This window comes from Ciona robusta, chromosome 14 (assembly GCF_009617815.1).
Source record: "Ciona robusta chromosome 14, ASM961781v2".
Taxonomy (NCBI): Eukaryota; Metazoa; Chordata; class Ascidiacea; order Phlebobranchia; family Cionidae; genus Ciona; species Ciona robusta.
Window position 1 is genome coordinate 2,597,949 of NC_143248.1, and position 16,220 is coordinate 2,614,168.

The window sequence follows — 16,220 nt, forward strand, 5'->3', positions numbered from 1 at the left end:
GATAAGTGTCTTTAGTAAGGATTGGAACTAAGCATCAAAGAACAGTATGTACCTCGGCCGATTTTTATTTTTTGTGCTCATCGCCGAGTTAGGCAGTTGTCTCACGCTTTTGGAGCTTGCGCAGTTTAAATCAAGAGTCTACACAGAATCGAATACAGGTGTACAAGGTTTTGTACGTCTTTTGGACACAAATCTATCCACATATGAAATTCAGAGCAACGGTATACCAGATCACAAAACAGGTGAATTCCTTTTTAATGATTGAATGAATGTAACTTACTTTAACCTCGCGTAGCCGGTAGGCTAAACGACATAGCCGTTAAACACGGGTGTTCTGTTTCATACACCTCGTGCCAGCTTACGAGTTATCATGTATGTTACTTTGTAGGTGATTATTTCTCTGAAATTTTCTCGGTTAATTTTGGGAGTTTGATTCAACATTCAGATTTTTTATTTCTCCGTACAGGAAAAGCAGCAAGCAAAATAGAAGCACAAACCTATTCTATAAAGTTACCTACAACGCCTGTGTTTGCATCAGCTACGACATGTTTACCTGATGGTCCCATCGGTATGGCAATTAACGGAGTCCCGATATTTAACTCGTATTCTCACGATTGCTGCGACAAGGGTGAGGAAAGATAATGGTTTCGTAGACGCTACAGCTGTAAGATATAATATAGGGTGGGAAAATATGGGTCACCTTTAGCACATAATATCCTGATCGTGTTAGAACAATTAACAACGGTTTATGGATATCGTGTACGGTTTATAATTCTTTGAATGTTCTTTGTTAACTACCAAATGGGACAAGAGAATAAAAAGGTGTCCCATCCTTCCCCACACTACGTTATCTAACAAATCTATATGCAACAAGTGCCTGGTAACCAACTTAGTGGGTGTAGCGACCTCGCTTATTTTCTTCCAAATAAATGTAAATATGTTTTCTAACTGTAAGCGTTTTTAACAACTGTTGTTTTGTCGCTATATCTTGTTTGTTTTTTTGTTTAAAATGTTTATAAAGTTACCGTAATCAAAGAGACAAATATAATGGTTATTATACAGTGTGTGAGCCCATGTAAGTACCTCATGGTTCCGAATACTCTATTTTCAAATAGTTTTGTCATACATGAACTATTCTTGCTCGGTTTGAAAGCAGCAAATCATTTCACAAAATTCTTTTCCTTCTATAGGTAAAAAGCGACTAGATAACTTGGATGAGTGTTGGGGGTTGGTTGACGACCTTGGACGCTACCATTACATGATGACGCCCGCGTGTTTGTTTAAGCTCACCTGCAACAACCCATCTCAACTAATAGGTTAGACATTTTTGCTATCAGATTAATTCGTATTTGTAGTAGGGTGGGGGAGACGGGACACCTTAAGCACATAAAATATCCGAGTCGGAAGGATACGGTTTTATAAATCTTTGAGTGTTCTTTGTTTACTACTAAGTTGGACAATAAAGTAGAATGAAAAGGTGTCCCAACCTTCCCACACCCTACTATATATCCATTCATTTTACTTTGCTACATTATACCGTCATGGTGTTTTGCAAGCCTTTTGACGACATTTAAAACATCTAACATTTTTGCTGGCTTACATATATGTGGTAACTTGTAAGCGCGCACAAGGTGTGTGAAAAAAGCATCCATGTTATAACGACTATATAGTACTATATGGAGGAAGATGGGACACCTTTAACACATAATATCTAAATATCCTGACCAAGTTTTAAACAATTAACAACAGTCTATATTAGTCGTGGCGATACGGTTTTATAATTCTTGATATGTTATTTGTTTACTACCAAATGGAACGAGAAAATAGAAGGAAAAGGTGTCCCATCTTCTCCCATCCTACTATAGTTGCGCTATTTGTTTAGTCGTCCTGGCCAACGCCGGTTGGCAAACAATTCGACGACTGCTTAGTTTTTAATATTTTTAAACTGATTAAAGGTATCAAAAGTTTAAGCTTGAGGTTATAATTGGATGTTATTACATGTGGTACATAGGTGTCGCATTTGACGGTTTCCCAATATATGGTCCCAACGACGAAACAGGGAGAAGGATTACAAAAGCGGATTTAGATGCATGCAATGGGAGATACAATCGCTACCGAAAGTACAGGTTTGTATACGACATATATTCCTATTAATAGGGCAAACTCTGGCCGAAATCCTAGGTTCCCTGGCGTGTCTCTTCGTAAGACCTTCTACATATAGTAGGATGGGAGAAGATGGGACACATTTAGCACATGATATCCAAATATCCTGATCGTGTTTTAAACAATTGACGACGGTCTAAGAGAGTCATTAAGATACGATTTTAGAATTCTTTGAATGTTCTTTGTTTACTACCAAATGGAAAAAAAGAGAGAAAATAGAATGATAAGGTGTCCCATCTTCCGCCAACCTACTATATAGATTATAGTTAAATAGAGTGGGGGAAGACGGGACACGGTTAGCACTTAATATCCAAGTATCCTGATTGTGTTTTAAACAACTATAACAACGGTCTATAAAAGTCGTGACCGTACAATTCTTTAAATGTTTATTGTTTTCTACAAATTGGAAAAAAAATATTGATTAAACTGTAATTAAACGACTGGCATATACACTTTTATTCCGAGTCTAATTATTTCGTTGCTATAATTACAAAGTGATGATAAAAATGTTGCATGTGTTTGCTGGGACTAAAAACATTTGACCAAAAATGCACTTATTTTCGAATTTAAGAAAAACAGCCATTGTAAACTGCCTTTGATATTTTCGGTGTAATAATAAATAGCCTACACATTTTGTAAATCTGTGTTTATTGCCCAGATACCACATAACCACCGAGTTCCCATACACCATCGGATGTTTCAGAGGAGTACCTGCCCCGGGTTACGCGGGTACTTGTCTATGCAGTAATCTGACGGAGCCATGTCCGAATCAGGTATGATGTTATCTTCGAACCGGTGATTTATTATTGCTTAAAACGTCACGAGGCTATTCTTTACTTGTTATTTCCGACTATAGTATTTGTTTGTGAAAGCACGGTATAAATATAGTAGCTCTAATATGGAAAACATACTTACGTGTGTATAGGAATCAAGCAGAAGCTTTCCCGTGGGCGAGCAGCATATAGGGCAGTATGTAGTTCAGAAGGGTTTCTTGGGAAATGGCATGGAACATTTTGTTTGTTCATTCGCAACATCATATCATATGTTACGTAGAACGTATTGCATGTCGATATATAGCTCACGTAGTCCGTGACGTCATTTACTATTCGCTAATCAATTAATCATCGCTAAAACAATAAACTATATAGCAATAATTATCGCAATCACCTAATGTCCGTGACTCTTAACATCCTTCCATAACAGTATATAGTACGGGTGGGGGGAGATGGGACACCTTTTAGCTCTATTTTCTCGTCTCATTTGGTAGTAAACAAGGAACATTCAAAGAATTATAAAACCGTACCCTCGCAACTCCCATAGACCGTCGGTAATTGTTTAAAGCTTCATCAGGATATTTGGATATAATATGCCAAAGGTGTCCCGTCTTACCCCACCCTAATACCATACATACACTTTTATACAAACATAAAAGCAGCGCAAATTTTTGTGTCAAAAGCAGCCTCCGAATCCATCGACGCCGCCAGCATCTCGTAAACGACGATCAGTAGACACTGGCATCACAAGTCTCACGTGTTGTGCGTCAGCGAATAACTGTGATCATCTTTACAATGACAAATCGAGTGCAAACACTGCCAGAACTACGCTGAGTTTTTTACTATTCACTTTTACCACCGCTTTAACATTAATGTTATAAGTTTTATTTTTTCTGATGTGACAACATTGCAAAGTCCAATTTATTAATAGTGTGATATACGTTTCAAAATTGTAACTAACACCCTAATAAGACTATTGTGTTTTACTTTATTAAATGTTTTTTTTATTGTTGTCCTTTCGCGCTTCGAGAACGTAAAACTTTGCACTTGGTTGGATTTTCGTGTGTGTAGCTCATAAATTAGAAAATAAGTGATCGCTGCTCTGTGGCAAATTAGCTAGAGACATAGTTTCTAGCGGCACTGTGGCAGCATTGAGTTTTGAAACCGGTATTCATTAAGCTATGGTGAACCAAAATTTTGAGTAAATTAACTTTTATTGCACATACGATATACAATTGTTTTGTATCATATATAAAATAAATAAGCATAGTGCAGTTAATACAGATACATAATCGTATTTAAATTATAAAAATTCTGTAAATGCATACTCAACAAAATGAAGACATTTTGGCAGAAATTTTAAGCAAAAAATTAAAACTTGAATTAAAACATACAGTGCAAATAATGTTGTACCTACAATTTTGGATTGTCCCTGCTAATATTATCAAATAATTGTAATGTGAAAGTGGCCACCATGTATGTGCATTTTGTAATAACAAAGTAAAACATTCGCTTATGGATATTATTTTGCCAAATTACTATTGCAATTTCATCGCCGGGTACTGCGGTAACATTTGAAAAAATTTCACATGCGCTAGTTTTAACAATATAGTCAGCAATATGACTGTGAATTCCAGAGGATTTTAAAACACCTGCACAATTAGCTTCATGCATGGCGTTAATGCAGTTGTCCATTAAGTTTTCAGTAATAATCACATTGCTGTTTAGATCTAGATGTGTTAAAGGAAATACGGTCTCCCATATTTTATCATTAAATGGAACAGTTTTCAAATCAAGCTGTAAGGAAGAATTTGCATGCATATGTATACTAGATTTTTCTAATATTTCAGTAGCTTTATTGATTTGGGTAGGGTCACAAAACTCACTCATGCCATTCAAAACAGCAACTTTATATCCATGAGCAACATTAGTGATGACACATTTCCATACCAGGTATTTGTCACACACACCACACACATCAAAAGAAAACTCATAACTTTGGTTTGGCCCTACAATCATAGAATCCATGGCTATTTTGCTGCCAGGAACTTTACGCAATCCATTATGCAGGTTCTGAACAGCAGAAGTGAACTCTATCTTCATTTTCCATGTTCGAAAATAGCATTGCTGTAACAATATGGACTCCATTAACCAGTTCAATGCAATTCCACCATACTTAAGCCATACAGAAGGACGAATGTAACCTAAATCAATAAATAAATAGATTAAATATGATTACAGGGTAATCCTTTAGCTGGTGGCCACCTGAAATTTTGGTTTCAAAATGTTCTATAGCCCTCACTGATACCTGCTGTCTAATTTTTTTTTCAAAAAAGTCGGGCGTTCGTGTCGAAAATTAACTTTAAAAATGCGCGAAAACATGCTTCGTCACCGTAATTCGTCTGATTTGCGTAAGGTTAACGATTTATTACGTCACAATCGCGGTCTGTTACGTCACAATAGTGGTATATTACATACGTTACAGCCTTGTTTTTTCCCACTGTTTTAACGTAGGAATCAAACGTAACAATACGCATTCTATGACGTAATAATCTAACCTTGGTTTAATTCATAACGGCTGGTGTGGAAAATACGGTGACGCAGCACGATTTCGTGCACTTTCAAAGTTAGTTTTCGACACGAACGCCCGACTTTTTTGAAAAAAAAATTATACAGTGGGTATCAGGGAGACCTAAGGAACATTTTGAAACAAAAATTTCAGGTGGCCACCAGCTAAAGGATTACCTGATTACAGCAGTTGTGAAAACACGCTTACAGTACAGTTAAACATGTTTACATTTAATTGGAAGAAAATAAGCGTGGTCACTACACCTAACAGACAAACGAGCCATTTATGAAAAAAAAAGTGTGTGTAAAGACATTAAAATATTTGTGGAACAACAGAATTACCTTTACATGTGTTGCTAGTGTGGCCAAGGTGATCGAACCGAACGCAACCAAACGCGTCTCCTGGTTTGTGCACACACTCCATTGTTCAGCATATGAACTTCCTGTTGAAGTGTATTTTGACGTGAAATATTAAACTTCCTACTGAATTTCACACTATTGTATAGGATAAGCTGTATGGAAGACTATATTGTATTCGACAAGGGCAGTATGTTTTAACGGCATTGTCTATTCAGAAAAGTAAACTGCTGCGCATGCACAAAACAAATACGTTGCTAATATAAGTAAGCACGTAGTTTTATGTGAGCAATTTAAAAAAGAAAGTTACCAATGTCAGAAAGTTTGCGACTTGGATCTGCTGCAGGTAGTTGAGAATGCAGAAGTTTGGTATTCTTATTGCGAACGGGTCCAGCTATTCAGCAACTTACTAACTCCCGGTTAACCATATTCAAACCAGAGCCAGCAGTTCGCATTTCATGCCGCTAAGTTTGTTCCTTGAAATAAGTTTTCAATATATAATACACAGAGTCCGTATATAAACATGCTTATATACTGACTCTGATAATACAACTTAATTAACCCCCTAAAAACTAAACTATTGTACAATAGTTTAAAATTCACATGCCGATGTTCATGTAAAGTTGGGACCATACACGTCGCGTCGTGTCATGACAACTACATTTTAAAACTACGTTGTAGTAAATTTTACTGCTTGTGAATTTTTTGAAGCGTTAAAATCTAACGAAACGGGAGGTTGGTTTTTATTCTGAGAACAACATTCAGTCGCATATTGAATCTTTAACAAAGTAAGTGTGTACATTTATATGTTTATTTCACTAATGCGTGTTGTATTTTATTATAAGCGATCGAGTACAAAAGTGTTATTTGAGTCAAATTGTGAGCGCAATTTCGTTTGTTATAAGGGTGTTGTAGTTTCTATAAATAAAGAATTCAGGGTAAAAAATTACAACTTTAAGTTTATATATGGTTTTTCCTTTACTGTTGAAAGAATGTAGACATATAGGAAATTAGTTATTTTTAGTTAAATTTGTTTAATTGGAATGTTTTAGCATTACAGGATGGCTGAGAGCAATTTACAAAAAATCACCTTCAAGAACACAACCAAAATGAGTTTAAATGCTCGGTGAGAATGCCAAATTTTCTGTTATACCAACTTTGCCATGTCTGAACCAAAACTGGTCATGAAAATATAAAGATTTAAACCCGGTTACAAAAATGCATGCACAAATTAAATCTGCGGTGAATAATGCGGAACATTGTGCTAATATGAGGCAATAATGAATAAAATTAATGCCTCGGAAAGTTATAAGACACATTATTGCGATCTCTAAGTAAAAACGTGTGATTTGCATCAATGTTTAACATCTTGGGCCCATTTCCTTTTGGAAAGTAAGAGGCTCTTCAGATTGTTTGCCATTGTTGCAGTGCTGCCCTGCTCATACATGTGCGTAAGTGGCAAATAAGTTTTAAGAGCAGGTTTTGGATGGCTTCAGCTAACTGTTACATGGTATAATCAATTTAAATATCTTGCTGTAGAGCACTACAAAAATAGAAAATTTAAGATTACACACACTTCAAAGGTACAACACATAAAATAACACATACCACCACACAAATAAAATCTCATAATTTGCATAGCTGTATATTTGCTACTACCTTTTACAATAGTTGCAATATCCTGTTAAACTTTCCCAACCCCTCTTTAATTATTTCTATGGGTTTAGTGATATGCCTAATCAATGATATAGCTTCCAGGACCACTTAAGTACAAATTAGTACCCAGTTTGTGTGCAAAAACACATTAGCTGCAGGACTTTAAACTATATTGCCCGGCATCATAGCTTGGTTGGTTAGCATGCCTACCTCTAACGCAGAGGTAATGGGTTTAAAGCTCTTCGCTGCTACCATTGTGGGTGTATGTGTCCTTAGGCAAGACACTTAACCTCAATTGCTCCAACCCAGTGGTCTCTAATAGGTTGTTCAAATTATCAGCCACACTTAAGAAAAAAAGAAAAATTACCTCAAAAAATAATCACTTACAAAATAACATACTTGGTAATTCGTAAGCTGGCACGAGGTGTATGAAATAGAACGCTCTTGTTTAACGACTTTCATTTTCCGGCCATGTTTGGATTAATTCATTATCTACACTTTTTTAATAAATTGGACCATTGTCATAGCTTGGTTATGGGGACCAACAAAACAAATTTTCCACATTTCACATAGCTGTATTTATAATTTACATATTAAACGGCCACATGAATTACATGTTAACAAAAAATAACACAAGAAATAAAAATGTGTCAAAAAAATCATTAACAGTACGAGAACCATCCATTTAAACCCTGTGACAGAAACTTGTAAAGCACTGTGCATGGCACGACTGGTATAAGTGGTAATAACAAGAAAATCTCACTCATTCCGTCACCAAAGTTTCACAACCATCATGAAATCACGGCCGCCACCAACTGCGCAAACCGTGCGCGCTCAGACTTCTACTGATCGAATGGCCAGTGACAAGAACCGCCGTCTTGCACAGCAGATGGAAAGACGGCCCGCCGTGGAAGCTGCACTGGGTCATTCCAAACCCCAAACACCACAGGCATCAACCCCACCCAAGGTGATTTATGATACATTATCGTGTCCGACCGGCAAAGAGTTTAGCGCTGCCTCCCCTAACCCAGAGGTAATGGGTTCAAGGCTGTTTGCTGCTACCATTATGGGTGTATGTGTCCTTAATCAAAACACTTAACGGTTATTGCTTCAACCCACTGGTCCAAATTACCAGCCACATAAAAATCCACCCCACCCTTTAAAAAAAGTATCACTTACAAAGTAAAAGGTAACATAACTCGTAAACTAGCACTAGGTGTATGAAACAGGACGCCTGTGTTTCACAACTGCCGTTTTCCGGTCACGCGAGGAAGTAAGTTACATTCTTTCATACAACGGCCAACAAATTTGTGCTTAACTGGATAGATTCTTTTCACTTGAATTTAGTTTATCGGCCCTTTATTTATTCAGCTATCGGTCAGAGAACGTTTGGGACATGTTAGAGGAAGAGGTGGATTGAATTCCTCTCAAAATGGAGGTATGATCTTGATTTTTATGAAATGTTAACTGTTTTACTTTATTTCTATTAGAAGTAAACTTATTATTAAATAGATTAACATAAATGGCTTGTTTGACTGCAAGGTGTAGCGACCACCATTTTTTTCCAATTAAAGGGCCTAAACACACTCAAATGTACATCGCTTTAATAGATAGAGTGTGTTTTTCTAATTCCAACGACACCTTACTTGTTTTAATCGGTTCTGTATAACCATAGATATTCCAGCTCAAACACCGTGAAATTTATAAAACTGATTTGAAAGTTGCGTGGCGAAAAAATTGAGAAGTGTACTACCCAGGTGACAAATCACGTCACAAAATTGTTGAAGCGTGGCCGCTCTCATTCAGAAACACTGAGAAAGGCGAGAGGCAGTGTTTTTAGCGAAAAACGAGAGAACAAAAAAAACGCAAAAAAGCACAAAAAAAACGCAGGTTTCGCTTTTACGAATGAATCAGTCACGTGACTAGTACGTTCCTACGTCACAATCACGAAGCTCGTAGTAAAAAAAGGATAGCGCTAGAGATCACTGTTTGAGGACGAATATCTACGCCTATACTGGACCAATTTTAATAAGCAAAGTATTTTTGGAATCAATAAAACAGTTGCTTTATGAATTTACCATAAAAAATAAAGGTGACATGGGGTGTGTTTAGGCCCTTTAATGTAAAATGTAAACATGTTTTTTACTAAGTGTGTTTTAACAACCGTTGTTTTGTCGCTATATCCTGTCTTTTTGTTTTAAATATTGCTAAATCTTCGCTACCATAATTGTAATATTAATATTATTAATATAAAAGTTTTGAGAGAATTTGCGTTTATTTAACCCTTTGGAGAAGAGATATATTTTAACAAATTTTCCATATTTGACCGACTGTCACATATTGCTCCCTAGCGACACAGGCGTTTGTGCTGGCGAAAAATGACCAATTAGACTTTTGTTCTTTGGAAAAATTGCTACAAGATTGTATTTTGATTTTTTTTGATGACGTCATCAAATTTTGAATGACATCATCAGAAATCTTGTATTTATGTGTAATTAGGGTTTTTAGGTAAAAATTACATTACAGGAATCTATTGCAAAGTTGATTCCTGGTTTGTTTACTACCGAACTAAAATGATTGTTTGAATTGGTGATGTCAAAGGGATCAATTACGTCATTATAACCTGATGACGTCATTTTTTGAAAGTTCATTTTCGCTAAAATCCTAACAAAACTTGCGAAAAACGTTTTATTATGAATTTAAAGGTAGAAACAATGTGTAGAAGCAAAATGAAGTTAGATAATATACACAAAAACATATTTTATGTAAAAATTGTTTCATAATACCTAAAAAAACAGTAGAAACAGCTGACATAGCTGTTTTTACGCAAAATCACATTTTTAACCGGTAACTTAGATGGGGAAGCCTCACAGCAACATAGAGATCAAATAAAATCGCTTTTATTGGACAGAATGACGTTAAAACCTTGATTTTTGGGCAGAATATAAACCATCTTCTTAAAAAATACTTAAAGGGTTTTCAAATCAAGTTTGGTAAAAAATTTTAAATGCTATGATGCCTTTTTCAAACGTTAAATTGGTAGATAATTCCTTTCTCTTTCAAAAAAATTCAACTGTAAGAACTTTTACCAACTATAAAACAAATTATGAACATTTTTGTAAACACCTCTTTCAAAATGCATATTTGCATTACTCGTCCCTAAGGAGTTTGAACATTTATTTGAACAAAAACTGTAGCCTGGGTTACATTACATTTTAAATTTAAGCTCTGTATTTCCTTATACTATGTTATAGCTCTGGGCTGTGACCCATGCTAACTGGAGTGACTGTTGTAAAAAGTGTGTTATCTATTATATAAATATGTGATACACTGCCAACGTTTTTCTGTAGACTTAATGTAATTATCTGTTTTTTAGGTTTTAGAAGTGCTACTACCAGCAGAGCAAGGGGGACTTTTAGTCGTGGTAGAGGTACTGAAAGCAGTTGTAGTTAAACTGTGTTTAAAAGTAAACTTGTATTTTATTACTTATTTCTTTTAAGGATCTGTCAGAGGAAGAGTACTGACATCTCCGCTCAGTGGAAGAATTACCAAAAGTGTTCGCGGCAACTTTAGAGGGCGAGCTCGGGGTGCGTTTAGGGGCTCCCGGGGTCGTGGGGCTTCTGTGGATCGAGGTGGGAAAATAATCAAAAAAGAAGTCTCCAAGGATGCTTTGGACAATGATCTGGACTCCTACATGTCAAAGACCAGGGGCTCGATGGATGCAGAGCTTGACGAGTATATGGCTAACCATATTTGAAGCAAATTTCTCCAAACTTTAGACACAGAATGAGTTTTATCGATTAACCAACTCTGTAGAATGCCCAAACGCGGCCTTGGTAACATGTTTATGGAACTGTTGTGCGTTTAAAAATCAACGTAGTTTAAGTGAACATTTTATATCTCGTACTGGATCACTTCATTACCATTTATTGAAAGTATTGTAAATAAAACTTCCGTTTCTAAAAATGTGAAATTTATGAGCTTAAAAATGAAGTAAAAGATATGGAAAACCTGTTTATTGATAGCAGTCTAGAACTACTTAAAACATAGTATGACTAAAATGAAAACTTGAACTGTATTTAGTAGCTTGCTCAAATATAATTGTTTTGGACTACCGTAAGTACATTGATGTACAATTATTTGTTTTTTGTTTGAAAATAATGTCAACCGCAATATGTGATCAATGTATTGCGCATGGGGAATTCCCATGTAGACGATCAGCAGATCAATTTACATTTGTTTTGTTTCATTTTATAAAAACTTGTCGCAATTTCGTTTCAAGTTCGGAGTCTCTCACGACGTACAAACATTGGGTTTTGATTCGGTAAGCGTTTGAAATTGTATTTTATTTGTTATACTGTTGGCATGGACACGGAACAGCTGGAATGTAAAAAACTAAATGAACTGTTGATTAACTGTATAAAAAAACGTGAACGAATCGCGCAAGGAGACGTTGCTATTTTAAGAGAACTCGAAAAGAAAGAAGAAAAATTAAAACAGGTTATATTAGAAAAACTAAAAACGTTAAAAGAAGTACAGCAAAAACCGTTAATCAAAGTAAAACTTTACTTTGAAGAGTACTGGGATAGAGCTGGCCCATATCGTTTTGAATGCTGTCCTGAATGGACTGTATGGACTGCCAAACGCAACATAAAAAAGGCATTTTCTGGTAGGAGGTACAGTATAGACAACATGTACTTGCTATCGGGTATGTCTATTGCTAAGGATCATGAAACATTACAGGACTGTGGGGTCTATACAACAAATGATGTTTTGTGTGTTTATATTCAGCCTCCCAAAATTAATCCAAATACTCCGCTGGTTGATGTTGAGCCATTTGAGACCCTTGAAACTGACATTAAGCTCATAGGTTTAGAAGATATTCCAGCAGAGGTTGTCGAAAATGATATAGAAGATGAAAATCCGATCTCTGTTGTTGAACCTGTATCAATACCATCACAGGGAAGTCTTGATATTGTTGGCGCCACTGCTGGTGGTAGACCCGGTCAAAATGAATGGATCTGCCGCCATTGCACATATTTCAATATAAACAGTCTCACCAAATGTTTAATTTGCCAACAGCCTAACCTTGAACAGACTTCTGCTCGAATGCCCACTAGAAGTATACTTCAAGAGAACAACGAAATAAAGATTGAAGCAAACAATGATAGGGAAAATATGAGGCTGCAGAATTACAATCAACACTTGTCTGCTACGAGCAGGCAAATCATTTTCAGCCAAGATGAAACCGAATGCATGATTTGCATGACCGATGCACCACCTGGAGAAACAGTTATTTTGCAAGAGTGCCTACATGCATTTTGCAAAGACTGCTTGGAGAACCATATCATGTTAAATAATAATGCTGATGTAAGATGTCCTTATATGGATAATGATTACCAATGTGAATCACAGATTCAAGAGCGAGAGATCAGGGCATTATTGATTCCTGATGAGTTTGAAAAGTATTTGTCTCGTAGTCTGTCTGCGGCAGAAATGCAAACTTCCAACAGTTTTCATTGCAAAACACCAAACTGTATTGGTTGGTGTGAGTGTGTGGATACTGTCAACACCTTCAAATGCCCTGTATGCAATGCAACGAACTGTTTAAATTGCAAAGCAATTCACGAAGGAAAAGATTGTCAGCAGTATCAAGATAGTTTAAAAACTCTGTCCGCTAATGATAAAAAAGCAAACAAGACAATGGAAATGCTTAAACGTTTAATCAAATCTCACAAAGCAATGCATTGTCCCAAATGCAATGTTGTAATACAAAAAAAGGATGGTTGTGATTGGGTTCAATGCTCAATGTGTAAACTTGAAATATGTTGGGTGACCAGGGGTCCAAGGTGGGGTGAAGGGGGCCATGGAGACACAAGTGGGGGCTGCAAATGTAAAGTTAATGGGGTAAAGTGTCACCCTACTTGTGTGAATTGCCATTGATTTGTTTATGTATTTAACTTCTACTTTGTGATGAAGAAAAAGGTGGTAGCATTTCATGTTTATGTTTCACCATATGTACTGTAATATTTCAATTTTTTCTTATTTAATTAAGCAGTTTTTTTAATATTTTATTAAAAAAAATAATGATATTGATTAGTATTATTCTATCAAGATATGTGAATTTAAAATGCCAGTCAATGTTTAAATATATATCATTATGTAAAATGAGATTAAGTTTCACATGTTTTTTGCTTCAGTATGGTGATTAAACTTGTTATTTGTATTATAATCTAATAATCTATGTTTTAAACAAACATAATTGTTGTCATGTATTAACACACCTAAAACACTTACAGTTATAACTTATTTGTAACTTTGATATTATATTCTAGAATTTACTATCAAACCATTGTCTGAGTTTTTTATTTTAATATTTTATTTCATAGGGTTCATAGGTGCTTTAGGGTGTAGTAGCAAAAACACAATAATGAATTCAGCACCGAAAGCTAAAGATTCTCGACCAACTGAATCAACTCCACTTGTACAAGCTTCCCAGAAGTCTAGATCAACTTTCAGTGTAAAGGAATACACCAAAGACTGCTCGTCATGGTGTTTCTTCAGCACTATCTTTCCATGCGTCTTATGGATACCACAGTATAACTGGAAATGGCTGCAGTTAGATATAATTGCTGGCTTAGCTGTAGGCCTTACTGTTGTCCCTCAAGGACTTGCTTACGCTCAGATAGCAAGTCTACCAATACAATATGGTTTGTATAGCTCTTTTATGGGTGGTTTCATTTACTGCGTTTTTGGCACCAGCAAAGATGTGACTCTTGGCCCAACAGCAATTATGTCACTTCTTGTCCATACCTACGCCCAAGGTGATACAGTACAAGCTGTGATGCTAACTTTCTTCTGTGGTTGCATACAGTTTATCATGGGTGCTTTTCGGCTTGGATTTGTAATGCGTTTTCTCTCATTACCGGTGGTCAGCGGTTTCACTTCAGCTGCTGCCATTACCATTGGTTTTGGTCAAGTCAAACATATTCTTGGAGTCAAAACAACCTCCAACCTTTTTGTTGCACAAGCCATAGAGACATTTAAGAATATACCCAAGTCTAACCCTTGGGATATAGTAGTAGGGTTTGTCTGTATTCTTTTATTGCTTCTGCTAAGATATGGAAAACTGGACACGTCATTGCCAGGTACAAAGGTACAAAGATATGCCAGATATTTAATGTGGATTTTAAGCACAGGACGTAATGCAATAATTGTAATTGCAGCTGCTGCCATTGCTTATGCAGTGCATACACAGGACGTTACAAGTTGTAAAGTAACTGATTGTATCACCTTAACTGGAGACGTCAAAGAAGGCCTTCCACCATTTAAACCACCTGCATTTTCGGAGGTAAAGGGCAACAGTACCATCACAACTGGTAAATTGCTAGCCAACATCGGCAGTGGACTTGCAATTGTGCCTCTAATGGGCATTTTGGAAAGCATTGCTATAGGTAAAGCATTTGCTCGAAAAGAATCGTACACTTTGCATGTTAACCAAGAAATGATTGCGATTGGAATTGCCAATATTATCAGTTCATTTGTATCTTCATACACTATCACTGGTAGCTTTTCAAGAACGGCAATTAATGCTCAAAGTGGTGTTAAAACTCCAGCTGGGGGTATTTTTACAGGTGTAGTTGTACTTTTGGGTCTTGCCTTCCTTACCCCTTTGTTTTCTTACATACCCAAAGCAGCCCTTGCAGCAGTTATAATTACAGCTGTTGCATACATGGTTGATGTAGCCACAGTTCGCCACTTATGGAGATCAAAAAAACTTGACCTGCTTCCATTAGTCACCACTTTTTTGGTCTGTTTTTGGCAGATTCCCTATGGAATTATAGCAGGTGTAGGGGTGTCCCTTTTAATGCTTTTATGCCCGTTGGCATTTCCGAAATTGACATCCAACAGCATTGTACCTGTAACTGGAGACTCCACAGCGAAGCAAAGTGTTATAATCTCAATAGAAAGTAGTCTAAACTTCCCCTCTTCAGAAAAGCTATATGACTACTTAGTGTCTTCAATTGTCACCACAGAAGCAGAAACAATTTCAACGTTAATTCTCGATTTCAGGCACGTGTCAACAATTGATTTTACAGTTGCTCAAACCTTCAAAGAGCTTTTGATCCAGCTTAAAAATCTTGATATACAACTAATTATTGCATCTGCAAGAGAAAACGTTAGAGAAGTATTGCGCAATGCAATACAAGATGATTTGTTATTTTGTCAAGATATAGAAGACTCCTTGGCAGCAGCAGTGTGACATTTTTTTTTTAAAACTTAACGTCTTTACAAAAATAATTTGTATTCATTGGACCACTGTTTGTAATCAAAAAGTGTCTTAAATCTCAAAAGAATTTTAGTTAATTTGGAAGTATATATATATTATATATATGTTTTTTTTATATAAATATTTTTTTTCCTGTGCCTTAAGTTACAAATATTTGATTTTAATGTAGTAGCAAGTTACTAATAAGTCTATTTAGTATATTACTGCGGGGGAAGATGGGACACCTTTTGATCATAATATCCAAATATCCTGATCGGGTTTTAAACAATTAACAAAGGTTTATGAGAGTCGTGAGGATACGGTTTTATAATACTTTGATGTTCTTTGTTTACTACCAAATGGGACGAGAAAATAGAATGAAAAGGTGTCCCATCTTCCCCCCCCCCTACTGTATTACAAAGTCATGCAAATTG

The 16,220-nt window shown here is 36.1% G+C and overlaps 5 protein-coding genes across 7 annotated transcripts; 4 read left to right on the top strand and 1 right to left on the bottom strand.

Annotated features, from left to right (window-relative positions):
* The first annotated feature begins 46 nt into the window (after positions 1 to 46).
* On the top strand, positions 47 to 4,456 carry LOC149724924 (uncharacterized). 2 transcript variants are annotated; one of them, XM_089892170.1, is made up of 6 exons: positions 47 to 242; positions 467 to 628; positions 1,191 to 1,316; positions 2,012 to 2,126; positions 2,822 to 2,936; positions 3,620 to 4,456. In XM_089892170.1, exons 1-6 carry the CDS (start codon positions 47 to 49, stop codon positions 3,815 to 3,817), a joined length of 912 nt encoding a protein of 303 aa, XP_089748296.1. In that variant the 3' UTR covers positions 3,818 to 4,456. The 2 variants fall into 2 exon arrangements, with proteins under 2 accessions (XP_089748296.1, XP_089748297.1); XM_089892171.1 differs by having other exon boundaries at positions 3,623 to 4,456.
* LOC149724925 (uncharacterized) lies at positions 4,290 to 6,397 on the bottom strand. Its single transcript, XM_089892172.1, has 3 exons — positions 6,172 to 6,397; positions 5,847 to 5,947; positions 4,290 to 5,140 (listed from the first exon to the last, which is right to left on the bottom strand). Exons 2-3 carry the CDS (start codon positions 5,926 to 5,928, stop codon positions 4,350 to 4,352), a joined length of 873 nt encoding a protein of 290 aa, XP_089748298.1. The 5' UTR covers positions 5,929 to 5,947; positions 6,172 to 6,397; the 3' UTR covers positions 4,290 to 4,349.
* A 47-nt stretch (positions 6,398 to 6,444) lies between these two features.
* Positions 6,445 to 11,483, top strand: LOC149724926 (chromatin target of PRMT1 protein-like). 2 transcript variants are annotated; one of them, XM_089892175.1, is made up of 6 exons: positions 6,445 to 6,649; positions 6,914 to 6,987; positions 8,298 to 8,484; positions 8,889 to 8,955; positions 10,894 to 10,947; positions 11,018 to 11,483. In XM_089892175.1, exons 2-6 carry the CDS (start codon positions 6,923 to 6,925, stop codon positions 11,272 to 11,274), a joined length of 630 nt encoding a protein of 209 aa, XP_089748301.1. In that variant the 5' UTR covers positions 6,445 to 6,649; positions 6,914 to 6,922; the 3' UTR covers positions 11,275 to 11,483. The 2 variants fall into 2 exon arrangements, with proteins under 2 accessions (XP_089748301.1, XP_089748302.1); XM_089892176.1 differs by having other exon boundaries at positions 6,509 to 6,649; positions 6,922 to 6,987.
* Positions 11,484 to 11,632: 149 nt separating this feature from the next.
* On the top strand, positions 11,633 to 13,906 carry LOC149724927 (ranBP-type and C3HC4-type zinc finger-containing protein 1-like). Its single transcript, XM_089892166.1, has one exon. It carries the CDS (start codon positions 11,883 to 11,885, stop codon positions 13,458 to 13,460), a length of 1,578 nt encoding a protein of 525 aa, XP_089748292.1. The 5' UTR covers positions 11,633 to 11,882; the 3' UTR covers positions 13,461 to 13,906.
* A 37-nt stretch (positions 13,907 to 13,943) lies between these two features.
* On the top strand, positions 13,944 to 16,055 carry LOC149724928 (sodium-independent sulfate anion transporter-like). Its single transcript, XM_089892164.1, has one exon. It carries the CDS (start codon positions 13,948 to 13,950, stop codon positions 15,778 to 15,780), a length of 1,833 nt encoding a protein of 610 aa, XP_089748290.1. The 5' UTR covers positions 13,944 to 13,947; the 3' UTR covers positions 15,781 to 16,055.
* The last annotated feature ends 165 nt before the right edge of the window (positions 16,056 to 16,220 follow it).

Coding starts and splice junctions, on each gene's coding strand:
- LOC149724924 (XM_089892170.1), top strand. CDS start 47: ATGTACCTCGGCCGATTTTTATTTTTTGTGCTCATCGCCGAGTTAGGC. Junction 629..1,190: donor TCACGATTGCTGCGACAAGG/GTGAGGAAAGAT, acceptor TTCCTTCTATAG/GTAAAAAGCGACTAGATAAC. Junction 2,937..3,619: donor CGGAGCCATGTCCGAATCAG/GTATGATGTTAT, acceptor TTGTGTCAAAAG/CAGCCTCCGAATCCATCGAC.
- LOC149724925 (XM_089892172.1), bottom strand. CDS start 5,928: ATGGAGTGTGTGCACAAACCAGGAGACGCGTTTGGTTGCGTTCGGTTC. Junction 5,141..5,846: donor CACTAGCAACACATGTAAAG/GTAATTCTGTTG, acceptor TTATTGATTTAG/GTTACATTCGTCCTTCTGTA.
- LOC149724926 (XM_089892175.1), top strand. CDS start 6,923: ATGGCTGAGAGCAATTTACAAAAAATCACCTTCAAGAACACAACCAAA. Junction 6,988..8,297: donor AAAATGAGTTTAAATGCTCG/GTGAGAATGCCA, acceptor CCGTCACCAAAG/TTTCACAACCATCATGAAAT. Junction 10,948..11,017: donor GACTTTTAGTCGTGGTAGAG/GTACTGAAAGCA, acceptor ATTTCTTTTAAG/GATCTGTCAGAGGAAGAGTA.
- LOC149724927 (XM_089892166.1), top strand. CDS start 11,883: ATGGACACGGAACAGCTGGAATGTAAAAAACTAAATGAACTGTTGATT.
- LOC149724928 (XM_089892164.1), top strand. CDS start 13,948: ATGAATTCAGCACCGAAAGCTAAAGATTCTCGACCAACTGAATCAACT.